A 27,160-nucleotide genomic window follows, 5' to 3' on the forward strand; every position below is an offset into this window, starting at 1 on the left:
TGAAAATGCAAGAAATGATTTAAAGAGGGTTTTAAAATGCATACAAAGTTCTGAATTTGTATTAGGTAAAATGGGCTTATTTAATACAAAGCACATCAGGTATTTTTAAGTGAGGAATCCACTGGCATCAGTTATTGTCGATGATAACATGCCTGAGCCGTTGTAACAAAAGTCCAGGAAATGTGAGAAAACCAGCATTGTAAGAATGACAGTGGCAGAGTGGTTAGAATGGAGTTCTGCAGGCTACTTCTGCTGACTGCCAGCTGCCAGTAGTTCAGCAGTTCAAATCTCACCAGGCTCAAGGTTGACTCAGCCTTTCATCTTTCTGAGGTCGGTAAAATGAGGACCCAGATGGTTGCGGACAATATGCTGACTCTCTAAACCTCTTAGAGAGAGTTGTAAAGCACTGTGAAGCTCGCAAGCATTTGTTGCTATGTGTGCTTTACCAACTTTACACGGAAATTCTGATTAGGTGCAGTTGAAATGGCCATTCTTCTATTCCAGGAGTGACAATCTCAAGGCCCGGGGGCCAGATACGTCCCCCGCGGTACTTAGATCTGGCCCGCGGGGCTGCCCTGGAAACAGCGAAGGATCGGCCTGCAGTGCTCCTGCCAGTGAAAATGGGCTGGCTGAAACCCTCTGCCATGTTTCTCTCTGAAACCCTCTGCCATGTGCAGCCCTCCCGAGCTCTGTTTTCACTGGCAGAGGGTTGCAGGAGGCCTTGGCAGCCGGAAACGGAGCTCGGGAGCCAATTTTTGCTGGCAGAGTGTTTGGGCCACCATAGGCGCCCCCGACAGGAATGATGTTGAGCTGGCCACACACACCCTGCCCCCCACCCCCCCGAGGTCAAACACAACCCTGATGCAGCCCTCAATGAAATCCAGTTTGACACCCCTGTTCTATTTCATTAGATAATTGCAAAATATTGTTAGCAAAGTGATAGATTTTTGGTAGCATTATTTAATAAGATGATGCAAGCTTCCAGTGGGGAAATGAATGGCAGGTTCCAGGATTTAGGTAAATGAGAAAAGAAATAGAATGAAGGCAGAAAAGTATATTTGTCTCATTTTAATTTTTTCTACTAAATAAATACTAAATAAAAGCCAGGTATTATTAAATTACATAATAAATTCCAGGTGTAGGATCTCCTGCTTGAGCAGGGGAGTGGACTAGAAGACCTCCAAGATCCCTTCCAGCTCTATTCTGATTCTGATTCTGATTCTAACTAGAACAATCTACATCTTCTTAGTCTTCTGATGGCAAATCTATTGTCCCTATGACAGCTTGACTACCAGCATCTTATTTGCATTACAAGACTACTAATAATTATACAGTCCCAAAGAGCTCAAACCACGCACAACCCAAAACAGTCTGAATGATGCTGAACCATACTTGAAATATGTATTTGGTACAGTGTGTGGTTCACATGAGATGCTTTGATTTCTGCAGGCTGCCAATAAGTGTGTCCAAAATGCTTCTATCATCTTTTTCTAAAAGAGAAAGGATAATAAACATTAACAGATGCCGTGTTATTGAATGTTGCCACCCAGAATTACTTTTTGTGATATGGGCAGCTGTACAAATTCAATAAATAAATAAATAGAAGTTTATTACTGAAATGCAGGAAAGTTCTGTTCGTAGTCAAATTCTCAGGGCATTTCTTATTCTTAAGGTCAGTACTTGATAATGAGATGGGGAGGGAAGAAATTTTAAAAAAATTAATTGCATGTAATAACTACTTCCTGGCTTGCAAGAATTTTGGGCAAATGTATGTGTTCAATAACTTTCTAAAAACAAAAAGTAAAAAGACCTTCCACAAAAAGATAAGGCAGAGAAGAACTTTTGTGGATCCTGAAGAACTGAACCTGAATATTTCATTAGGTTGGAGGTCTAGATAGGCACTGGCTGAAGCAGTGACTACATGCAACAATGAAACTGAATGGAATAGGCTTCTCTTCTGGATCCCAATCAGTGGTGGGTTTCAAATTTTTTTTATTACCGGTTCTGTGGGTGTGACTTGGTGGGCGTGGTATAGCTTGGTGGGCATGGCAGGGGAAGGATACTGTAAAATCTCCATTCCCACCCCACTCCAGGGGAAGGATACTGCAAAATCCCCATTTCCTCCCAATCAGCTGGGACTTGGGAAGCAGAGAATAGATTGGGGCGGGGCCAGTCATAATTTTTACTACCAGTTCTCCAAACTACTCAACATTTCCAGTACCAGTTCTCCAGAACTGGTCAGAACCTGCTGAAACCCACCTCTGATCTTAATGTGTTACTACCTCCATTCAAACCCCTTCTTCTTCTGGAACTGAGTACACTAAACCCCAAGATGTCAACTTTGACATCTCTCCCTTGACATTAGGTGACTCAAGGCCTTCATCAAGGGCTTTATAGCATTCCAAGAAAAGCTCCTTTGATGCCATGATAAATTCATGATATAAAAATGTCACAATTTTTGAATTAAATGATCTGCAGCCATATCAAACTTTTGAAATTTCCCCTAGCTGTGGCCATCTCTCTGTCAGGAGGGGAAAAAAATATTCCCTGAACCGGTACAAAAAGTATCAGCTTCAACAGAAGTAATTCTCTGAGCAGAAATTATATCAATCTGATTTTGGTTACCTTTTTTTTTTTTTTTTACTGTGGCATCAAGTCAGACTTGATTCTAGGCAATTATCTGCACTGGTTCCTGCAGTTTTCTTGGCTGGGTTTTGGAAAGTAGATTGCCGTTGCCTCATTCCTAGGGCTGAGAGTGTGTGACTGGCCTAAAGTCATTCAGCTGACTAGATTACACAGTCTCCCAGTTTCTATCCCGATGCCTTAACTATTGCAGTAAACTGGCTCTCTTCTGAGGCTGAACCGGGCTGAAATCCAGCAGGTTCTGACAGGTTCTGGAGAACCAGTAGCGGAAATTTTGAGCAGTTTGGAGAACCGGTAGTGGAAATTTTGAGTAGTTCTGAGAACTGGCAAATACCACCTCTAGCTGGCGCCAGAGTGGTGTGGGAATGGAGATTTTGCAATATCCTTCTGTCAGGAGTGGGATGGGAATGGAGATTTTGCAGTATCCTTCCTCTGCCATGCCCACCAAGCCACACCACACCAACCAAGCCACATCTACAGAACCGGTAGTAAAAAATGGATTTCATCACTGGGCTAAACATATTAAATTGAATGGGATAGTACCAATATCTTCAATCTATGCCAAAGAGGAGAAATAACTTACCATATACTGTCAAGGTACAACTACATTTTTCTTTCCCAAGCTCATTCTCAATTAGTATGGAGTACTCGCCGCTATCTTTGGCAGTGCATGTGGGAATCATCAGTGTACAGACACCGCTGGTTGAGTTGTACCAGAATTTGGAATGGGCTGTGATATTGACATCGCCCTTGTACAATGTAACCTCTGGGCGGGGGTTTCCTAAGAAAGCACAGCTCATGGTACAGTCATGGCCTCGCCACACTAGGTGGTTCTTCAGAGGAGTTATAAAATGGGGAGCATGGCTCCAGTCCTTCTCATGGTACTCCTTCATCTTGACATGGAAAAGTTCTGTCAACAAAACAACAAGATTGATTATGGGCTCCAAAAGAGAATTCATTTCATCAGCCTGTTTGTGTACATCTCTGTTATATATTGGCAGGAACACTTTGCAAAATCAATCCTCCAGTTTCCTCAAAGGTTCCCCCCCTCCCCACTTATAAAACAGATTCCTTTCTTTTGTCTTTATTTTTAGGTTGCTTTAGAATTACTTTATTCCACCTTACTTCCATGGCCTACAAGATGACACAAACATATTTTTTTAAAAAAATCTAAACAGATTATTATTATTATATCATTGGAGAAATACCAGGGCCTGAAGGAAGAATGAGAGAGGATGTGGAAAATAAAGGCCAAAGTGGTTCTGGTGGAGGTAGGGCTGTGACTCATAAGCTGGGAGAGTGGCTCCAACAGATCCCAGGAACAACATCAGAACTCTCTGTCCAGCAGAGTGCAGAGTAGAGCAGCCGCCCCCAACCTTTCGAGTATCATAGACGGGTTCCATGGAGAGAGGTTTTTCCGTGGACTGGAGGGGGCATGGTTTCATGTGCTGACTGCTTCTTGTGAATGAGGCTTTGCTTGTTTGAATAGCACAGTTTCTGGCATGTCGTGGCTCGGCACTGGTCCTCAGACTGGGGATTGGGGACCCCCGGTGGAGAGAACAGATAAGATCTTAGGCAGAACCCTCAAATAACCCAAGATTGAGAAAGATACATACTACCCACAAGTGTAAAAAGGGAATTTTTATATACCTACACACACACATATTCGTTTTACCTCTGTGTGTCTCTTTCTGCCTCTCTTTCTGTCTCTCTCTCTCTCTCTGTCTCTCAGTCTATCTGTCTCTCTCTCTCTCACACACACACACACAAACAATCAAATCAAATTTTCTCCACAGCAGCAACCCAGCTGTCATGCCTAAGGCAACCATAGAATTCACCATCTTCTGCTTTTTATGCCAGCAGCGTCACCACTACATTATACTGGCTCTCTTGTATAGCCATCCTTCTCACCAAGGACACTACTAGACAGTTGTTCCCACTGTTCCTGTTTGGTAGCTTGGGCTGAAAGAGAGTGACTGGTCAAAAGTCATCCTCTGGCTAACAAGACTAAGGATGGCCTCAAATGTGGGTCTCCCAAGTCCAGCATCTTAAACATCACCCCACATTGCTTCTAATTTCTTTTGGGTAGTGTTTGAAGCTTATCTTGCTGCTGCAAAATGGCAGAATTTATTTGTTCCTGTTTTTTCCTTGGTAACTTTTGTTGTTGCTTAAAAAAATACAACATTGCAGTTCCTATCATTAGATTATGATTTATAATCTAAAAATCTCCTATTTGGATATGGCTTTCCTTTCAGAGTTAATTGAAGTGTGAAAAACCTGGGAGACTGCAGCCTGCACAGTGAAAAACTAGTTATTCATACACATCCCTCAATCCCTTTGTAAGAAATGTATAAGACATATATATCCCACTGAGGAGAATTTGGCTGAAATATCCTTGTCTGAAAAAAAAAAAGCCAAATCATTCTCTTTATTTATTTATTTATTTAGTATATACCCAGCTTTCTTCAAAATGAAAAAAGTCTTCTGCAGTCACGACATAAGCCTAAGACTGAAAATCAGGCTTGTCAGATGTTACATCTTTTCTATCCTGCTCTACGGAGTAGAGAGTTGGTCTCTGACAGAAAACCACTTGAAGAAACTAGAAGCATTTGAAATATGGATTTACAGACGGCTGTTATGTATAAGCTGGGTTAACAAAATCACAAATGAGGAGGTGATAAACCATCTGGGAAAGCAAAGGGAAATAATCAAAGCTATTAAAAAGCAAAAGTTAGACTATTTTGGACATGTGATGTGACACCCAGAAAAATACGGCATCCTTCACTTAATCCTCCAGGGAAAGATTGAAGGCAAATGAGGTCCAGGCAGAAGAACAGCATGGCTTCAATACCTAAGGGACTGGTTTGGACAAAACTCAGCAGCACTTTTTCATGCGGCTGTTGACAAAAATAGAATTGCCAACATGATCGCCAACGTCCGATGACGGTTATGGCACAAGAAGAAGAAGAAGACACCCAGCTTGAGAGTACATTTGGCAAAATGATTATTCAGTCATAGCACCTTCCTCTCTAACAAACTAAACAACCTATTATTTTAAACCAGCAGTGTACACCAGTAATATAGCTATTGTCAGCTATCCAACAGGTCCTTCCATTTCCACTTGCATGAAATGCAAAGTAAAAATGCAAAACATAGTTAGATCCGTTGAAACATGCCACAAAAAAAAAAAATCTTTTGCTCTAATTATCGCTATAGAGACATCCATACCTACCTATATCTTTATTGATATGCCAGGAATCTTTTGAATCCAAAGGATCACTGTCACCAATATCATTGCGGGCAATCACCCGGAAGAAATATTTCCTGCCAGGAAGCAGACCAGTGACAGTGTACTTGTTACTGTACACTTTTTCTGCTGCAGTGAACCAAGTGGCAGTGCTAGTGTCACGCTTTAGAATGACATAATGGGCATTGTCATCCTCCTTCACATCTGGAGAATGGTCCCACTTCAGTGTTACAGTGTTTGGCACTTCTTCATAGAGGTTCAGATTAGTAGGTGGCCTTGGGAAGTCTAAGATAAAAACATAAAAGGTGAACCAGAGCTTTTTTTCTCTTTTTAGGCATCCATCAGTTAGTCCCTGACAATAATTATAAGATATTTTTTTTTATTTATTTCTTGAATTTGTTTGCCACCCATCTCATTGTGAGGTGATTCTGGGCAGCTTACAACATTAAATCCTTGTTTTTTAAAATATATCTTTGATGATCTGGCCGTAAAGAGTGGCAAATTATCCAAAACAAGCATTGTAATGTATACTGCCCTTCCCCGATTGGCTGACATTATGGGTGTTTTATATTGTTGGTCCATGGTTCATGAGCAGAAATATAGACCTTAGCATTAGCTACTCAGAATCATAAAAATCAAAGAATGTAAAGTGCTCTCTAGAGTTGAAAAAGACTGATTAAAACAAATTAAAAACAAAAATTATCAATATGTCTTGGATTATTGCTTAATCATTAGTATCTAGCCATTCTTAATCTATCAGAATGGACCTGGAAGGGACCTTGGAGATCTTCTAGTCCAATCCCCTGTGCAAATAGGAAACTCTATACAATTTGAGACAAGTGGTATGTCCAGTCTTTTTAAAAACTTCCAGTGATGAAGCACCCACAAACTCTGAAGGCAAGTTGCTCCATGGATTAATTGTTCTCACTGTTAGGAACTTTCTTCTTAATTCCAGATTGCTTCTCTTCAAATATGTGTTTTCTTAAGCTTCTATAGTCTCATCCACAAAGGAAACATTCCCTGCCCTCATCCTAAATTGTGGTTCTTGAAAGAGAAATAAAACAAGAGTGGGTGTTTTTGCTTAGAAGGACTTTTGATCTTGGATCTAATAAATTCCTGGGCTGAGATGTTATCAGAGGCAGCATGGACCTTAATATTTAGTGCACATTAATCTGCAATATTATTCTTTTTTTGCCTTGGATTAGATTGGATTGGATTGGATTGGGATTGGATTGGATTGGGTTGGGTTGGGTTGGGTTGGGTTGGGTTGGAGAGGAGAGGAGAGGAGAGAGAAATAATAAATAGAAAACAGAATAGAAATAGAAATAATAGAATAGAATAGAATAGAATAGAATAGAATAGAATAGAATAGAATAGAATAGAATAGAATAGAATAGAATAGAATAGAATAGTTCTTAATTGCCAAGTGCGATTGGACACACAAGGAATTTGTCTTTAGTGCATAAACTCTCAGGAGTCGGGGTGATGTGAGGAGAGAATGCCTGAGTCAGAAATTATATTTCCCTACCTCCTCAGCATGGACAGTGAATCCTCATTGCCCCCTTTGGCTAAATCAATAGATGGGGCAGGATACACCTCCCCACTTTCCCCTCCTTCTGATCTTTTACCTGTCACTCGGACATGGATGTCGTAGTGGGTTTCTCCAGAGTCATTACTCAGCACGATCCGATAGAGTCCAGAATCAAAGCGTTTGGTGCTATGGATGAGGAACTGGGAGTGATGCTTGCCTTTCGTAATGCTTTCTCTCCCCCTTGTGGGAACCCCCTCTTTTTGCCACACAACGTTGGGAGGAGGAGAGCCCTGTTGAGACAAATCAGGTTGAAAGGAAGCAGGAGAGGGATCGTCTCATGCCTGGGTTTTTTTTACCCTAGTCTTTTAATCAAACATTTTCTCTCTTTAGAATTCTGCTCCTTTATAAGGAGGGAGATGGAGGAAAAATAGGAGAATAAGATGAGCAGGAAATTTTCTGGATCTTGCTATTTCCACATTGTGGGGTTTTTTGTTCTTTTTTAAAATGCATCCTACAGGATACTGAAACTTTTACATATAGAAGTTTCCTCAGAAGAGGAAATCTTAGTGTGGGGAAGTGAACAATCAAGGCAGGTGGAGGAAAAATCATCAAATTAATGGATTACTATCTCCTCCTCCTCCTCCTCCTCCTCCTCCTCCTCCTCCTCCTCTTCTTCTGACTGATTTTATGTCTTTTTCCTAATCCTCCCCCTGCCCCCCTTCATTCAATATATTGTCATGAGAAAAACAAATTATTTTTCCCAGAGGTTGGTATTGCTTGCTTGGAAATGATTTTACAAAGAACTTATAAGACACCAGTGCTTCAATCCTGTTTTCAAGAAACTCTCTCAGCTGAGTCTTATCACCCCTAACCACCAAGTAGGTTATTTGAGGCTGTTGTGATTAAAGGACCACCTGAAGCAATTGTTACATCCTTATATCCAGCCCAACTACTCTGTGAAACAAGCAGCAGAGTAACAAGGACTCCTGAATCATAAAATTTCAGGCTAAAATTAGAGAATAGTAAGGAATCTCTATTGTGGAAAGCTTGGCCTGACACAACAATGAAGTCTCCTGGTGTAGATTTGAGCAGCAATTACAGGGTTCATAAAATCCTAATTAATCCAATATCCCAACTGGCATTAGTCTCTCTTACAGATTAGGAATAGGAAAAGCAGCAGCTTAAATATGCATAGTTTCCCATTAAAATAGTTATACACATACAAGCTGCCACCTCTTCTTAACAAGCTTCTTTTTCTGGCCTGAATAGGTTTCATATATGAACCTGTCAACCTCAGAAATCATATTTTACATCGCACATATCTGAGATTTTTACTTTTAAGTAGCAACTACAGTGGCATGCTGTTTAAAACAAAAATGAAAACATACACTGTCAAATTAAAACCAATCCCAGTAACAGTAACAATAACCACACAAAACTACAAAACAAAAACATAAGAAACAATATAAAGGAAAAAAAGAGCAATGAGAACAAGGTGCCATCATACAGAAACTTACTAAAAGATTTCTAAAGTAATCCAGTTTTTAACATTTTCTGAATATCCAGCACAGAAGTGGACAGCTTGATCCCTTTGAGAAGCTTCCGCTTTCTAGCCTGGTGCCTTAATTACTAGATCAAACTGGTTTCAATATCTTTATAGTATACATGGCTATATCTTAAGATATATCCAGTTGTGACCAACTCAAGAAGCTGGTGCTCATCTCTGATTCTCAGCTGACAAAGCCTATCTTGTCCCCAGAAGTGCTTCTGTCATCATGTGGCCAGCATGAAAATATGGAACACTGTTACTTTCCCACCATAGTGGTACCTATTTATCTACTTGCATTTGCATGCTTTCGAACTGCTAGATGGGTAGGAGCCGGGGCGAGGACTGGAGCTCTCTCTGTCATGGGTCTCAAACCCAGGCTGTCAGCTTTCCAGTTGACAAGCTCAGCATCTTTAACCATTGAGCCATCGTACAGTCAGATATAGGATGGATATAGATATACAGATGTAGATACTCATATAGATAGTTATATAGATATCTATATAGAAAATAGATGTATCTATAGGATATATCTATATCTTATATCTATATAAATTATCTATATCTGACAATGGCACTTGAGTGTCTCAGGCCAAATATCTTCAAATATCTCCTCCCATCATTTTCTATTACAGGTAGTCCTCATTTAGCAACTACAATTGGGACCGGCAACTTGGTCATTAAGTAAAGTGATCACTAAGTGTAACTGTGACTGTGTTTACAATCTTATTTCAGATTTTCTTTGTTTTATAGGCCTATGAAGGTTGCAAATGCGAGGATTGGCCATAAACCTAATTTTCACCATTACTATAATTGCAAATGGTTTCTAAATGAGGCAATCAATAAACTAGGACTACTTCTAACCAGAGATGCTAGAAATTGAATCCTGGCTCTTTTCCATGTAAGTTATTTACTATACCAACATTCCAGCTCTTTATGCTCAAAATCTCACCAGTCTCAATTTGACTAATTTCCAAAGATATGGAAATGCAACATTTTTAAATGTAATAGTCCAGATAAAAAAAGGACAACTTACAGTAAAGGAAGCATGAATACAGAGAGCAGTCCCAGCCCGAACCACCATATGATTCTTTAGTCTGACAGTCAGATCAAACTTTGGAGCAACTACACCAGAAGTGGGGAGGGGAGAGAGAGAAAGAGGGAGAAAAAGAGAGAGGGGGGGAGAGAAAGAGAGAGGGAGGGAAGGGGGAGAGAAAGAAAGAGGAAGGGAGGGAGAGGGGAGAGAAAGGGAGAGGGAGAGGGAGGGGAAAAAAGAGAGAATGAGAAGTTTGGAACATTGGAAATCCTGAATCAGATTATTCACTTATTTAGGGCAGTATTGCCAGTATTTGGCTATTAGTTTGGTCTTGTGGGTAAAATTTAGCTTTTTGTATGCACAGCAAATAGTCTACCAGTGAGATGTTCATCAAAAAAATGCCTGAATAAACAGTACGGTCTATTTATACTGTTACCACCTTTTATATTCCTTCCATTCCAATAGCAAAATTGTCAGATTAATTCAGAAAGAACATTTAGACTATATATTCAAGGGTTATCACAACTGAGCCGCAATGCAGCACATGTAGAGATGGGAGACAAACTAAGGGACGAACTAAATAAAGTTGCAGGCACACAAGTATTTTCCACTTGTTTTTTTGTGTGTATTTTTACGTATTCTTGGCCTAAACTTAATTTAATTATAATTTGCTTGTTTGACAAGATAGAAATATCCTTCCTATGTGGAGAGACAAAAATATACCTAGCTGATTTTTTATTTGAGAAAAAAGAACAACTTTGAGAGAGAGAGAAGAAATGAGCAATGCTTCTTATTGATAAAGAATATTTCCCATAGTGGCCGCATGCACAGATACAATCTAGATATCATAAAGATGCCAAAACATATGGTTTTTATAAAGAACCAACAGAATTGGACCAAATTTTAACAGGACCAGAGAATAAACTGATTTAAAAATTCTGTAACTATTTATTGACTATTAGAATGGAAGAGGAGCAAGTAAAAAAACTATGATAGCATGGGCTAAAAATTTTGGGTATTCCATAGAATTGGACAAATGGCAAAAGTTGTGGGACAGAAACTATAAATTGACATTGTCCACTGCATATAAAGAAAATGTATACAAAATGTTTTATAGATGGCACTTCCCACCAGCAAGATTAGCCAGAATGTTTAAGGATATGTCAGCCAAATGCTGGAAGTACAACCAAATCTCGGGCACGTATTACCACATGTGGTGGACATGTTCAAAAGCAAAAAAATAGTGGATTAAAATACACATCTGGCTAGAAAAAAATGATAAAGGAACATATAGATCTAAAACTGGAAATATTCCTGTTGGGCATCATACCAGACAAATATAATAAAAGAAACGCATATTTAATAGTACATGTGTTAACAGCAGCCAGAATCATGTTCACAGAAAAGTGGAAGGGCGAGGAGATCCCCACAGAAGAAAAGATAATAACAAAAATTTTAGCATGTGCAGAAATGAATACACTAACATTTGAAATTAAAGAAAAGGAAGACATTTTGCAATATGGGATCTGTTCTATCAATGGTTAAATAAGGGAAACAGGAGTTAGAATCTTGAAGATCACAAGAGAAAGATTTATCTCACTATTGGATTGTTTATTGTAACATTAATTTTGATTAGTATTACTAATTAATATGTATTAATGTTATGAGGGAAAAGCACTGTTATTTTGAAACTACCATTAGAGAATATTATTATTCTTATTGGACTATGACGAATATTAGTCCAAAGAACTTTAAACCGGCAACACTCTGTATATATGGATTTTGAACATGTTGCTCTTTTTTAATGTATATTAATAAAAAAAATTAAAAAAGAATATTTCCCTCAAAACATATTAATGGTTCTTTAGGATTTGGAACATAATTTATTTGGATGAACCTAACATAAGAAGGAAAAAAATTATTTATTTATTTATTTATTGGTTCGATTTATATGCTACCCTTCTCTGGAGACTCAGGGCGGCTTACAATGTGTTAAGTAATAGCCTTCATACTTTTGTATATACCTGCTTAGTAGGGCTTTCGGCCCCCCCAAGCGGTGTTCTTTTTTATACAAAGTCAGCTTATTGCCCCCACAATCCGGGTCCTCATTTTACCTACCTCGGAAGGATGGAAGGCTGAGTCAACCTTGAGCCTGGTGAGATTTGAACTTGCAGTAATTGCAATGAAAAATGAATACAATAAGAGAATAACAGAATTGGAAGGGACCTTGGAGGTCTTCTAGTCCAACGCCCTGCTCAAGCAGGAGACCCTATACCAGTGATGACTAACCTGTTTGCCATCGCATGCCAGGAAGGAGGGGCGGGGGAGGTTTGCACGTGCATGTGCCCACACCCATAATTCTATATGCCCCGCCCTGCGTATGCATGCATGACCTCCCCTCCCCGCCCCCGCTCCTGGCACACAATGGCCCAGTAGGCCCGTTTTTCTTTCTCACCTGGTTCCAGATCCTCTCTACACATCTGGGGAGGGCAAAAACAGCCTTCTCCACCCCCTTGGAGGCCCGAAACGGCCCGTTTCCCAACTTCCGGTTGACAGGAAGTGACATTTTTTGTTGTCCCCAGCCTCCAGAGACTCCTAGAGAGGCTGAGCTGGCGTGCCAGGTGACATGGCTCCATGTGCCACCTGTGGCACGCGGGCCATAGGTTCGCCATCACGGCCCTATACCATTTCAGACAAATGGTTGTCCAATCTCTTAGATTTGTTGACCAAATATTTTCTGGATTTGTAAATTCCATTCATATGCTGTATCATCTTCTAGATCAAACTCAGTATCTCTCACTTTCAGCAAAAGAGTTAACATACCAGCAGTCAAGGCATGCTTGTATGAAGGCTGGATAAGTTTTACCTGGAGGGGGCATGGCCAGAATGCCTTCTTTCAGCTCAATCGGTTCTCCCACTCCAGCTTCATTGACAGCTCTGATGCGGAAGAAATACTTCTGCCTCTCCTGCAGACCTCCCACTGTGTAACTGTTACCAGAAATTGGGATCTTGGTACACTTGGACCATTCCTTGGTGTCCTCAGGTCGCATCTCCAGTATGTACCCTGAAGGTGGATCACCCTCATCAGGTTCTTGCCATGCCAACGAAATGCTGGATTGGGAAGAATCAGCCACGTGCAATCCCTTCACCAGCCCAGGAGGCTCTGGGTCAATAGCAAACACCAGTAATTAATACACAGTTGTAAGTTATTGGGAAAAAAAGGAACATGTTATTTGAATGGATGGACCATTCAAGCTTTCAAATCCAGTGGAGTTGGTTGGGTTTCTGCCTCTCAAATTCATGAGAGTCATCCGGTCCAAGACATTTTGTGTGTGAAGAATTGGTAAATTTACAGTTACTGAGCTATGCTAGCCTTCGGGCCAGTTTATATAGGCATATTCTTGACTTGATATGTTAGAAGAATATATTATCAGACAGAAATTCAGTATATTACCCCACACAGATAAAGCTCTGTGAACTACTTGAAAAAAGACAGTGGAAAAGAATGCAAGAATGGCTTATAAATCAGTGATGGCCTACTTCCTCATTTATACGTGGAAATGTAGAATAGACGCCAATTTTGCTATACTAACAGACATTCTTTAAAGCAGTCAGATTTCATGGGAAAGTTGGTACATTTTAGCAGGTGACAGGATCTTTCCAAAATGGAAATTTTACCCTTAGATGTTAGTATCTGCAGGCTCTCCCTAGCAAGGAATTTTGGAAAGCTAGCATGAAACACACAGTGTCCTTGGAAATCACCATCAGAACGTTAGTATTCACCTCTTAATTTAGTTTATAACCAAATACCCTACGCCTCTTGTGTCATGTTCCAATCTTCATTTCCGATGGCCTACCAGGTGTTGTTGAACTACAATAACCCTCAGCCCCAGCCTGCAGTGATGAAGGACAGCTATTTTAACAATTGCTGGACATTTATTTATTTATTTAGCGTATGGCTTCTCACACACAGTATTAAAACACTTCATTTTAATTGCTGGACAACTCAGTCTTCTTCAGTGCCTTAAACCAGGACAATAGCTATCATTAGGAGACAGATTGATCTTAGCCCCATTAGTCTGAGCTTGGAAGATACATCAGAGGTCAGGTTAAAATGTTTTAGGAAATATTTATTTCAGGAACCTGGAATCATTTTGCCATCACTTGGCTTGTATTGTTAGTTTATCATTATTACAAGATCACAGACTTACAATAAATAGATACTGCAGTAATTGCAATAAAGATTGATTGATAGATGTATAATTGGGCCAACACCACCCTTAGGCCGACTCAATATTATTTGAATGAGCATCGTGTTGTCACATGTTAAAATTTAAATGTGACATTACAAAATGGAAATGAAGCAATCAGCAGCAAGTAACAATAAGCTGCCACAATCAACTTCCCTGATTATCCCATTATGTTCTGCTTGTATAATGAACCTCATAAATTCTATAGCACACCCCCCATACCTCCAAACACAAACACACCATACATATACATATTGGACACTAGAAATAAATGAAAAATAGAACCATACTGATGGGATCTTTTGCTACAACTGAGTTGGAAGCACTGCTGGGAAGGCCAGGCCCTGCTCGGTTCACTGCTATGACATGGAACTCATATTCTGCACCTTCCAGTAAACCATCCACTGTACACTTAGTATCTGCCAATAAAAACAACATTTTTGAAAGAAATTAGCTTTCGAAATAAATGGCAGAAAGGATTCTGAATTTAAAAAATATTCAAATAAACTTAAAAACTTTAAAAACTTAAAAACCTGGTCATAACGAAGTAGCATCTATATTTATATAGTAGTATCTATATTCAAATATAGATGGATGATAAATGATGATGATGATAGGTAGAGATATAGATACGGTAGATAGACAGATGATATAGATAGATAGATAGATAGATAGATAGATAGATAGATAGATAGATAGATAGATAGATAGACAGACAGACAGACAGACAGACAGACGCAGGCAGGCAGGCAGGCAGGCAGGCAGACAGACAGACAGACAGATGATAGAGAGAGATATAGATTATGTACCATCAGCTTTTCGTGACCACAAAAATAGATCCCTCCCCAATTGGAAGACTCCACATTCTGCTGTAAATAAATCTATTCAATTTTTAAAATTTTCCTGGCTATCCATGATAATTCTCAAGAGTCTTCATCACAAACTTCTAAAGAGACAATAGTTTCTCTATTGAGCTTCTGCAAATTCCAACTTTTACTTTATTTATTTATTTTATTTATGTAATTTATATGCCGCCCTTCTCCCGTAGGACTCAGGGCGGCTTACAAAAACAAAACAAAGAATTACACAAACATTTAAAATCAGTTTAAAATTAAATTAAAATCAATTAAAAATTATTAAAATTATTTGAAGTCACTTTCACATATCATCATAGGGAAAACAATTTCCTGCACTTTTCTGAGCTTTGTAAATAGAGATATTTTCTGGCATTGACCTATTCTAGCATCTGAATATCATTTCCATGGCTTTCATTGCTACTCTACCAAATACAGGTAGTCCTCAATTTGCAACTACAATTGCAAAGCCCAAAATTTATGTTGCTAAGTGAGAAATTTCTTAAGTGAATTTTGTCCCATTTTACGACTTTTCTCACCACATTTGTTAAGTGAATCACTGCAGTTGTTAAATTAGTAACACGGTTGTTAAGTGAATCTAGCTTCCCCATTGACTGCTTGTCAGAATGTAACACAAGATGATCACATGGCTCCAGGACACTGCAACCGTCATATATGTGAGTCAGATGTCAAGCATCTGAATGTAAATCGCGTGACTATGGGGATGCTGCAACGATCAAAAAACATCTGAAAAACGGTCATAAGTCACTTTTTTCAGTGTAACTTCACATACTTCTTGACTGCTAGTTCCTTTACTGTTTGATAGTTGATGCTGTAAAGCAGATCTATCCCCCACTTTAATATTCTATCAATTTTAAAGTTGTTTGCTATTATCATTAATTTGGTCTTCTTTATACTTACTCCTCATCACTATTTCATACTGTGATGTATGATTTTCATTGCTGGTAGATTGTTTGCCATTTTAGCTATCAGAGTATTGCCATCAGCACAGAGTGGGTTGTTTATGCTTATTCCCAGTGGTGGGATTCAGCCAGTTCGCACCACTTCGGGAGAACCGGTTGTTAACTTGCTGAGCAGTTTGGCAAATTGGTTGTTGGAAGAAACCATTAGGGCAGAGAACCAGTTGTTAAATTACTTGAATCCCACCACTGCTTGTTCCCCCATTTTTAAATCCATGCTCCTCTTCTTCCAACCCAGCTTTCCTCAATATATTGTATATTTAGCATATAGGTCCGTGATGGCAAGCCTATGGCATGTGTGTCAGAGGTGGCATGTAGCGCCCTCTCTGTGGGCACGTGAGCTGTTGCCCCAGTTCAGCTCCGCCATGTATGTGCGTGTGCCTCCGGCCGACCAGCCGGTCTTTGGGTCTCTGCCGCACATGTGTGGGGGGTGGGGCGCATGCGTGGGGGCCCCCACGTGCATTGCATTTTGGGAGTTTGGGCGCATACATGCGCATTTGTGCACACGGACACTTTGGGCACTCAGTCCGGAGAAGGTCTGGTCATCATTGATATAGGTGGAACAAGTAATGAGAGAGTATGCAGCTTTGTCTCACTCCTTGGGTGACCTAGAACCAGTTTGTTTTGCCATGTTCTATTTAGATCTATCTAAATGGCCCATCTCTGGCACCGTAAAGCTAATCGCTCTATATTGGCTATCCATACAGTAACAAGAGGACAATCAGAGTGAGATGAATAAAGTCAATTAGAATGGCAATACATGCATTTTGGAAAATCTGAAGGGCTATATGGGAGACAGGTCATCCTGGAGAGGATCTGTCTATGTGACTGCTGAGAGTTGACATGAATTTGAGGGTCTGTCTCTGTCTCTGTCTCTGTCTCTGTCTCTTTCTCTCTCTCTCTCTTTATCTAGCTAGCTAGCTAGCTAGCTAGCTAATCTTCTATTAGAATCTCTAAATTGTATCACATTGTGACATTTTGCTGCCACCTGCTGGGCATAAACACACACATAAAAGAGAATATTTGTAGCTCAGAATTGAAATGAGAGGTTCTTGGTGCCCTCTGAGCTTCCTTGTTTTCTTGCAGAAATTTCATTACCCTAACTAGATAACTTCACCTAGTTTGGGTAATGAAATATCTGCAAGAAAACAAGAAAGCTCAGAGAGCACCAAGGACCCCTCGAAAACACACATTTCAAATTTTGAGGAACTTTCATTCTATTAACTGTAATTTGGAAGCAAATATGGAAGAGGTTTAGAAAGCTAACTCATTAAAACAATAGAGTTTCCTGTGTGTTTTTTGTGTCCTCAAGTCAGTTTTTGACTCCTGGCAAGTGCCTGGCCTAGTCCCTGTAGTTTTCTGAGCAAGATTTCAGAAGTGGTTTGCTATTGCTTCCTTCCTAGAGTTGAGAAAAAGGGCCTGGCCAAAAGTCAACCAGTTGGCTTTGTGCCAATGGTACTAGAACTTACAGTCTCCCTGTTTCTAGCCTGATGCCTTGACCACTAAACCAAACTGGGTCCCATGTTACACAATGGAAATTGCTGACCTTGAATTGGTTCCTTGGATATAGGCACCCAAAGGTTGCTACCTTTCTTCCTTCTTTCCACAATGTAACCTGTGACTGTAGAGCCACCATCGTTAGCTGGAGGATTCCAAGTAATGGTAATAGCCTCTTTGGAAACATCTGTAACTTGAGGTTGAGACGCTTGTCCTGGAGGATCTGGGGGGAAAAAGTTTAAGCGTGATGAAGCAGAACACAAGTAGAAGGAGATTCTTTAATTCCTAATTGCTTTTCTATATTTTTTTTTACACAGAGACCTGATATAGAAGCAACATTCAAGTGTATAAATAGAAACCTGCAAAAATGCCTCCTGAGATAGCCCTAATGTCCTAGAAGAACTATAGCACCATAGAATCATAGGATTCCAGATCCAGAAAGGACCATTAGAGCCAATGACCCCAATCTTCTGCTCCAAATTAAAGCATCCCAGACTGATGGGTGTCTTTTGAAAGGGGAGCCCGCCATATATCAACAAACAATAGAAATCCTGATTTAAAAAGGCCTATATTCTGCATCATCTACTTTGCTGTTAGCAATATAAGAATTCTGTAGGATACCAATGTAAACTTGGCAACAGCAAGCGTTATCTTGGGATCTTTAGCTAACAAAAGAAGATACATCTAGAATTCTTCCGTCTGAACTGAAAATGGGTTAAGAAAAGGGGTGTCAGCGCCTCTGCTGGCATAGAGAGGAGAGAGATAAGCTCTGAACTTTTGCCTGCTAAATCCCTTTGAACCCGGGCTGTTGTGGAAATGAGGGGGGGGGAGACATTCCTGGGAAATGACGAGACAAGAAGTCTGGAGAATGACTTGGAAGATAGCCAATGAGAAGCAGAGATTTGGGGATCGGAAAGGGAGGGATTGGGGCGCAAAAGGTCAGTCTTGTCCGCATCGAGTCATGATCCGGTTGCTGTGCTCAATTAAAGAAAAGATTTCCTTAAAGATTGGCAGTTTGGAAATTCATTTATTTTGAGATAGCATCGAAGTCTGACAAGGGGTTAGTAATTCATTGTGGGTGCTTTAGAAATATTGTAATACAGTGAAATATGATCATATCACGCTGTGTTCCCACTGATGCAGGGACAAGCTTTTCAGTATACGAGAGTTAAATATTCTTTCTCAAGAAATGTAGTGATTAGATTTAGACTATTAAAGACAACTGTATCACTGAATTTCTTTTTGAGTGTCCTCACCTGGCCTTAATCACAAATAAAAGGTAACGGAAAAGGTTTCCCTCCAACATACATGCTAGTCGTTCCCAACTCTAGGGGGCAGTGCTCATCTCTGTTTCTAAGCCAAAGAGCCAGCGCTGACTGATGACAATTCCGTGGTCATGTAGTCGGCATGACTAAATGCCAAAGGGACACGGAACGTTCTAACCTTCCCCGCCAAGGTGGTCCCTATTTTTCTACTTGCATTTTTACATGCTTTCAAACTGCTAGGTTGGCAGAAGCTGGGACAAGTAATGGGAGCTCACTCCATTATGTAGCACTAGGGATTTGAACCGCCGAATTGCCGACCTTTCTGATCGACAAGCTCAGCGTCTTAGACACTGAGCCACCGCATCACAAATAAATGACCCTAATTCAAATAAAATTTTGAGGAAGCTCAAATGCCATTATTCAGTTCCTATGAATGCTTTGGCTCAGCAATTCCATCAAATATATTGAGATGCTTACCAATTGGATTCCCGGCGAAAACTTCCTCTGTTTCTAGGGGTTCACTTGCACCTTCAGAATTCACAGCCAGGATTCGGAACTGGTAGGCTTTCCCTTCTTCCACCTTATCTGTGGCAAATGTGGTATGCTTGCTTTCAATTTCCCCAACTTTGATCCAGGATTTTTTCCCAACTATTTTCCGTTCGATAATAAAGTGGGTCACTTGCTTGCCTCCATTGTCCTTTGGGGCCTTCCATTTCATTTTGATACACTTCCCTGATGTCTCCAAGAATTCCACTTTTCCTTGGGGTGGTTTCGGTTTGTCTGAAGCACAAGGATATTGGTGGTCATGAAATGAAATGATCATTGGAATAGAATTCTTTAGAATTCTTTATAGAATTCTTCATTAGCCAAGTGTGATTGGACACACAAGGAATTTGTCTTGATGCATATGTTCTCAAAGTACATAAAAGAAAAGATGCCTTCATCAAGAATCATAAGGTACAACACTTAATGATAGTCATAGGGAACAAATAAGCAATCAAATCATATTAGGAAACAGTCAATATAAATCGTAAGGATAACAAGGTTACAGTCATAAGGGGGAGGAGATGGATGATAAGAATGATGAGAAGATTAATAGTAATGCAGACTTAATAACTAGTTGAGGGAATTATTTGTTTAGCAGGGTGATGGCGTTTGGGAAAAAACTGTTCTTGTGTCTAGTTGTTCTGGTGTGCAGAACAACTAGTGTGTTCTGGTGTGCAGCGTCGTTTTGAGGGTAGGAGTTGAAACAGTTTATGTCCAGGATGTGAGGGGTCTGTAAATATTTTCACAGCCCTCTTTTTGGAATATTTTAGTCTAGTGTTTGGGGACTCCCATTGATGATGAGGCTTGCCTAATCTGCCTTAACTTCAACATATACAAGCTCCTCATTTGATCACAGGTTGTTTTAAAACTTTTGATTGAACATCAGCAAGTTCCTAGACCATCAGCGCATCAAAGAGCTTAATAGTTCTAAAATTGAGCAGTTGATCTCCCCCGGAATCTGCTGCTAATACTTGCTCTGAATTTCATAGGCTAACTTTCTCCTTCTAAAATTAATTTTACAGCATTAAGAAGTCTTTGTGTTTTAGGTTTAGTCTTTTTCTATTTCTGGTTATTGTCCATCCATTCCAGTTTTCCTCAAACAATTGAATTCAAATGTATTATAGTCAGCAACTATAATTCTCAGCCACTCAGAATTACTTCCAAAAAGAATTGGATAGAATCACCTATTTCTTTCCTATAGAGACCACCTGGGTATCCTGGCAGAAGATACCTTGTCTGCAGGCAAGATGGCAGAAGCAGTGCCATGATCCAAGTCCTGCACCTTTTTTATTTGGAATATATTTTGGAATTGGGTATGGCTAGTCTAGAGAAAAGATGGACTAGAGCAGAATTTCAATATTTGAGGGGCTGCCACAAAGAAGAGGGCATTCTGGCTTTTTGTGTAGTGCGCACGGGTCTGGAATAGACCGGCTGAGAGTCAATCTATTTTCCAAAGCACCTGAAGGCAGGACAAGAAAGAATGGATGGAAACTAATCAAAGGGAGAAGCAACCTGGAACTAAGGAGAAATTTCCCAACAGTGAGAACAACTAACCAGTGGAACAGCTTGCTTTCAGAAGTTGTGGGTACTCCATCACTCAAGGTTTTTAAGAAGAGATTGGACAGTCACTTGTCTGAAATGGTGTAGGGTCTCCTGCTTGAGCAAGGAGTTAGAGTAGAAGACCTCCAAGGTCCCTCCCAACTCTGTTATTCTATTATTCTGTTATATGTGCTTATGACACGAAGGCTTGTACAAAAGGGAAGGGGCTTCAATTTTGGCACCAGTTCTGCTAACCTGCCTGTTTTGCCCTGTGGTCACCTCTGAATCTTGGATTTATGTTTAGAATCACAGATCTATTTAAAGATCACAGATCTATTTAAATACTTCCAAGATTGTGATAAGATAGTAAATTAAAACAATATATAATTAAAAAAAAACAAACACACAGCACTTTTGATAGTTCACTACTTTATATGTGGATGCCCAGAGTTATTACCTCGAACTTACCAATAACGTTAAGGAATAATTGAGCAGTGGCTGATCCACAGTCACTTTTCAGCCTCAACATGATGCTTCCGGTGTCTTCTCTCACACATTTTGTTATGGTGAGCATGGCCTGATCATGGGACCTCTCCATGGTGACCCTCTCTTCTTCAGTCACCTCAATGCCATCTTTAAACCAGGTGACTTTCGGCAAAGGCTTGGCCTTGAAGGGTACTTTAATGAAAGCCGTCTGTCCCGCCTTCACAGTCACTGGATGGGCAGCAAAAGCTTCCAGGAGGGAAGGATCAATAAATGGAGGGTCTTAAGAGAAGAAACAATGGGAAAATAGGTTAGATAGAAGATGGCTATCAGGCTTATGCAAATGTGTCTGTTTCACTGTTCAGTCTTCACCAGTGACAATGATAGACTTTGCTGTACAAGTAGTCCCTGACTTATGACCACAATTGAGCCCAAAATTTCCATTGCTAAGTGAGACATTTGTTAAGTGAGTTTTGCCCTATTTTACGACCTTTCTTGTCACAGTTGTTAAGTGAATCACCACAGTCTTTAAATTAGTAACACGCTGGTTAAGTGAATCTGGCTTCCTCATTGACTTTGCTTGTCAATGCAAAGAAGCTCGCAAAAGCTGATCACATGTTCCCAGGGCATAAATGCAGGCTAGTTGTCAACTGTTCAAATTTTGATCACATGATATGGGGCTGCTGCAACGGTCGTAAATATGAAAAATGGTCATAAGTCACTTTTTCAGTGCCTTTTTAATTTTGAATGGTTACTAAACAAATAGTTGTGAGTCAAGGATTACCTGTAATAGAATTCCTGAGGTAAAATTAAGATCTTTCCAGGAAAAAAATTACAATACATACAAAAGTGAGATCTGAGTGATTTCAACTGCTTTATACTTCACATACAGCATATCAAATGAGTTGTGGGGGTCATTTCACTTATTAACAGGCCTTTTAATGTGACAAACGATCTATATATTTACTGATGGAGTTTTTACATTACATTAAGCATAATAGCTGTATTTGACTTTGGTGTTCTGTAATTTTAGAGGTTAGTATGGCTTGCCATTTAACATGTTATGCAAACCCAACTGTTCTGATTTATTCAACAATGTTTAAAATATGGCTTAGTATGTTGTATGACACAAATGTTGCATGATACAATGTTCAAGCAGAAACTGCACTAAGATCAACAACTAGGTCTGGACTCAGCATCTCAAGCAGAATCTGCTTGATTGAGTTGCTCCCATTTTAAGAGTCTAAACGTATGTATTTAACAGTCAAAGTCAAATTATTTTCTGTATTCCATAATAACTGTTCTTAGTAAAAGAGTTCCTAGTAAAACTTCATACAGTGTGGAGTTTCTTTCAATCTGGTTAATGCTTAATGGTGAGCCAAGACTTGTTTATTCATGGTCTATTGAATAAACTACAGTTGTCTGGTTTCATACTTCAGGCCAGTGGTGGAAACCAAATTTTTTTACTACCGGTTCTGTGGGCATGGCTTGGTCAGCATGGTGTGCTTTGGTGGGAGTGGCTTGGTGGGCATGGCAGGGGAAGGATACTGCAAAATCTCCATTCCCACCCCACTCCAGGGGAAGGATACTGCAAAATCCCTCCTGGGAGCAGGATATTGCAAAATCTCAATCCCCACCCCTCTCTGGGGCCAGCCAGAGGTGGTATTTGCTGGTTCTCCAAACTACTCAAAATTTCCACTACTGGTTCTCCAGAACCTGTCAGAACCTGCTGAATAGCACCACTGCTTCAGGCTAAGCAAAATGCATGCTACTTAGGACACATGAATACAATTTTGTATTATTCTGCATCCAGTTATTTTGGTAACTACTACAAACTAGGTGGATATCTACCATGCTTTTGTAATGTACGCCCAAGAAGACATGGAGAAAAAAGTGGTTGAAGAAAAGGACTAGCTGAATTCTAGAGTGAAACCAGAAGTACAATCCCAGAGCAGCAAAAATCTCATACCTGCGATGCTGACGGTGGCCTCGCTTTCTGCTCCTTTTGCTCTGAAAGTATACTTCCCTTCAAATTCCTCATCCATCTTGTCAAAGATCAACTTGTGCACAGCTCCTTGCTTGACAATCTGGATTCCACTCATATCCGTGATCTGCAGAAAGGTTTTTTTAAAAATACATGTCTCAAAATATTCTAATCAGAAACAGGAACCCTCTGCATGACTATTATCCCTGGGACCTATTCAAGTATTCTAATTTAGCATGATGCCCATTTTCCCATACGAGTCCTCAGCTGAGCCCTGAGATATGAACATTATGATTCTAGAAGGACCAGGTTTCTTCACCACTTACCTCTTTGCCATCCTTCAGCCACACACCTTCCACTCTCTCATCATTCAGGACAACACAGAGCTCCGCTGGATCTCCTGTAGCTGCCTGGACATCTGATAAGCCACTCTTGACCGTAGCAAATCTCTCTGAGGATGGAGGAGGAAAGAAATCGGAACAGGGAAGGCCAAAGTTGCATTTATGAATGAGATAAGCATGGGGAAGAATAACTCTCATGAAGCTAGTGTGAATTAATTGAGAGAAAGCTATCAGTCTTGGTTTATCTCCATACCAATGCTGATTTTGCAGCAGTCTTCTGAGATGTTAGAGTGTAGTGAAGTATCTAAAAGCATTGAGACCAGAGCTGGATCAAGAAACGGCTAGCCTTAGGCAATGGAGAAGTTGCTTCCCTATTTCCCATGTCTCAGATGGCAGGCAAATAATCGGAGAGCAACCACCTCCAATTTAAAGGACCAGAACCAGGGATGAAATGCTCCCGGTTTGGACTGGATCGCCCAATCTGGTAACGATGGAGGCGGATGGTTCGGAGAACCGGTAGCAAAAATCCATGCCCCCCCCATTGCCCAGCTGAGCCGCGCAATCATCAGAGGCTTTTTTTTTTATTTTTAAAAGCATTTTTTCTACAACCTCTTTGGCCGAAGAGGTTATAGAAAAAATGCTTTTAAAAGTAAAAACAAAGCCTCTGCTGATCAGGCAAATCAGCTAGGATCGTCAGAGGCTTAAAAAAAAAAGAAAAAGCCTCTGCCGATCAGGCAAGTCAGCTGCGATCATCAGAGGCTTTAAAAGCATTTTTTAAACAACCTCTTCAGCCAAGAGGTTGTAGAAAAATGGTTTTAAAAATATTTTTTTTTTAAAAAGTTGGCCACGCCCACTCAGTCATATTACTCCCACCCCCACCAAGCCACGCCCACAGAACTGGTAGTAACAAAATTTACATTTCGCCACTGACCAGAACTTGCCATAAGTATGCACAGTTCTGTCCAGGGGCAAAACGTGTGTGTGTGTCTGTGTGTGTCTGTGTGTATGCGCACATGTGTGTATTATCAAGAACTACTGCTAGAATGATTACAACTCACAGAGCAGCTTCTGGAGAGTTCAGTGTGAATGAGTTTACACAAGCCAGAATTTGTTTGCTACTGGTTTTGTCTGCATGCAGTCACCATAAGAAAACCATCAGCTTTGCTGTCACTCCCCAAGCCAGATAAAAGGAAGCATGCAACCAATCAAGGAAATTATGGTAGCCCTTTGGTCAGAACCAGGGAGGCCAGATTCAAAGCCCCTTCAGTCATAAAGTTCTCTGGCTTGTCCTGTTGTTTTACCTGGTGCAGATCAACGGGGAGGGTGCGGATGGCAGAACTACATCTGCCACTTACCCTTGTAGAAGAAGAACTGCCTCTAGTTGACTAACCAGGAGAGATGTTGTTGACTGGGGTGGGGGGGGGCTGTCCTTTTTTATTTCAGGTAGTTGAGATGCCACAAACAATCTTTATTGTGGATAGAGTGATGAGTTTATAACCAGTACACTCTAGTTTTCTGTCTTGGTTTCTCTACCCAAAACTGCATTGTATCCTTTCATGCAGGGGTAGGTTCTAAATTTTTTTACTACTGGTTCTGTGGGCATGGCTTATTTTGTGGGCACGGCTTGGTGGGGGGTAATATGACTGGGTGAGTGTGGCCAACTTTTTTTTTTTTTTTTTTTACTTTTAAAAGGATTTTTTTCTACACCCTTAAGAGATTACATTAAAAAATGCTTTTAGAAGCCTCTGATGATCAGGCAACTCAGCTGGGATTGCCAGAGGCTTTTAAAGGCATTTTTTTTCCTACAACCTCTTCGGCCAAAGAGGTTGCAGAAAAAAATGCTTTTAGAAGCCTCTGACGATCCCAGCTGAGCCGCATGATCATCAGAGGCTTTTTTTTTACTTTTAAAAGCATTTTTTCGGCCGAAGAGGTTGTAGAAAAAATGCTTTTAAAAGTAAAAAAAAAAAAGCCTCTGATGATGTGGGCGGGGTAAGCGAGTGGCGACCGGGCCAGGACCAGTTCGGGGGAGTGGCCAGCCAGTGTTATTACTGGTTCTCTGAACTACAAATTTTTACTACCGGTTCTTTTGAACCGGTGCAAACCGGGAGCAACCCACTACTGCAAGTTTCATGGGCAAATTGGCTAAATGTCCAGGTTTATTTGGAAAAACAGAATGCACTGGATGTATCTTTCACCTTCACCTTTACCACTAAAAGATGCCATTTTTATTCAGAAAAGAACATGCTTGTGAAGCAACTAGAGTCATCTGTAATTTGAGATTGAAAGTCACACAATGCCATACCAGCCTTCTTCTCATTCTCTTCTACTCAAAGCTTATCACTCATAAACAAAGGCAATGCACAGAGCATCGTCTCGAGCTCTTACCTTCCACAGTTACATTGCAAGTGCTGTAGTATTCTGTAGGGTCACTTTCTTGGGTGGCAATTACCATATATTCTCCCGAGTCACTTAGCTCGGAGTCATCTATGATCAATTCTGCCGTTTTCCCTTCATGGGTCATGGTAAATTTGGGAGATCTTTCAATCACTTTCCCATTCTTCATCCATTTCAACATCACATCTTTACTGGTCAGCTCACATTCCAGGCAAGCTTTGCTTTTCTCCTTGACTCGGACATTCTTCAGGTTTCTGACAAACTTAATTGGTGTTCCTTAAGACAGAGAAGACAGATGTTGGTTGCGTATGGGTCAGTGCTATGCAAATCATCTATGGGAATCAAGATTGGTAGCTACAAGCAGCATGCTGATGTGTAGCAAAGTAAGGAAATGGAAAGGTGCCCAAGGCTTGGAAATGAGGAAGCAATTTATGAAAGTATGAATGTGGAATCTTAAAATAGTCTTACTGCCCATAAATACTTTTGGTTTCTCTATAAAATCAAAGGCATACTTGTAATCTTTTTTTACAGTTCCCCTTAGGGCGCCTCCAGATTCATTCAGAAAACACTGGTAGTTTTGTAGCAAAAGGGTATATAGATATCTATCAATGCCAGAGTAGCTAATAAGGTTTCCCTAACTGTACTCTACATTTGTGGCTGTATGTGTCTGCTTAAAGTTTATGTGTGTGCTGTGGGAAACCATAGTGCACAGGTAGCAATCATGCTTAAAAATTAAAAGATGTAACTACTCCTTAGAACAAGCTTTAGAACAAATGTCTGTGGAGATTCTCAGTCATCCAGGTCATGGTTGTCCCAAATCCTTCCCCACCATCCAGTCAGAATTAAAGAAGCTTCTTGAATGAGAAGTGAAAGTCTTTAAAAAAAACCCTACAACAATAAAATCCAGTTGCCTTTTGGAAAAGCACCTTTGGGATAAGCCTTAGAAATACATCGCCTTCGGTATGACCTAAGCGTAGCTCATAAAATTATCTGCCATAATGTCCTACCTGTCAATGACTACTTC

General features: G+C 40.2%; 1 protein-coding gene across 1 annotated transcript in view; it reads right to left on the reverse strand.

Annotated features, from left to right (window-relative positions):
* Positions 1-1,053: 1,053 nt before the first annotated feature.
* Positions 1,054-27,160, reverse strand: part of IGSF22 (immunoglobulin superfamily member 22) — a 50,687-nt gene continuing 24,580 nt past the window's right edge. Inside the window, exons 11-23 of the mRNA XM_034416927.2 lie at positions 26,128-26,412; positions 23,728-23,852; positions 23,387-23,528; positions 21,403-21,699; positions 19,327-19,629; positions 17,634-17,807; positions 14,544-14,672; positions 12,870-13,166; positions 10,004-10,092; positions 7,519-7,711; positions 5,876-6,175; positions 3,227-3,553; positions 1,054-1,490 (exon numbers count right to left, since the gene is read on the reverse strand). Of these exons, the coding sequence (XP_034272818.1) occupies positions 1,423-1,490; positions 3,227-3,553; positions 5,876-6,175; positions 7,519-7,711; positions 10,004-10,092; positions 12,870-13,166; positions 14,544-14,672; positions 17,634-17,807; positions 19,327-19,629; positions 21,403-21,699; positions 23,387-23,528; positions 23,728-23,852; positions 26,128-26,412 (2,729 nt within the window). The 3' untranslated portion in view covers positions 1,054-1,422. The remainder of the gene's footprint in view (positions 1,491-3,226; positions 3,554-5,875; positions 6,176-7,518; positions 7,712-10,003; positions 10,093-12,869; positions 13,167-14,543; positions 14,673-17,633; positions 17,808-19,326; positions 19,630-21,402; positions 21,700-23,386; positions 23,529-23,727; positions 23,853-26,127; positions 26,413-27,160) is intronic.

The sequence above is a fragment of the Pantherophis guttatus genome, chromosome 1, assembly GCF_059756535.1.
Source record: "Pantherophis guttatus breed Tessera chromosome 1, ASM5975653v1, whole genome shotgun sequence".
Taxonomy (NCBI): domain Eukaryota; kingdom Metazoa; phylum Chordata; class Lepidosauria; order Squamata; family Colubridae; genus Pantherophis; species Pantherophis guttatus.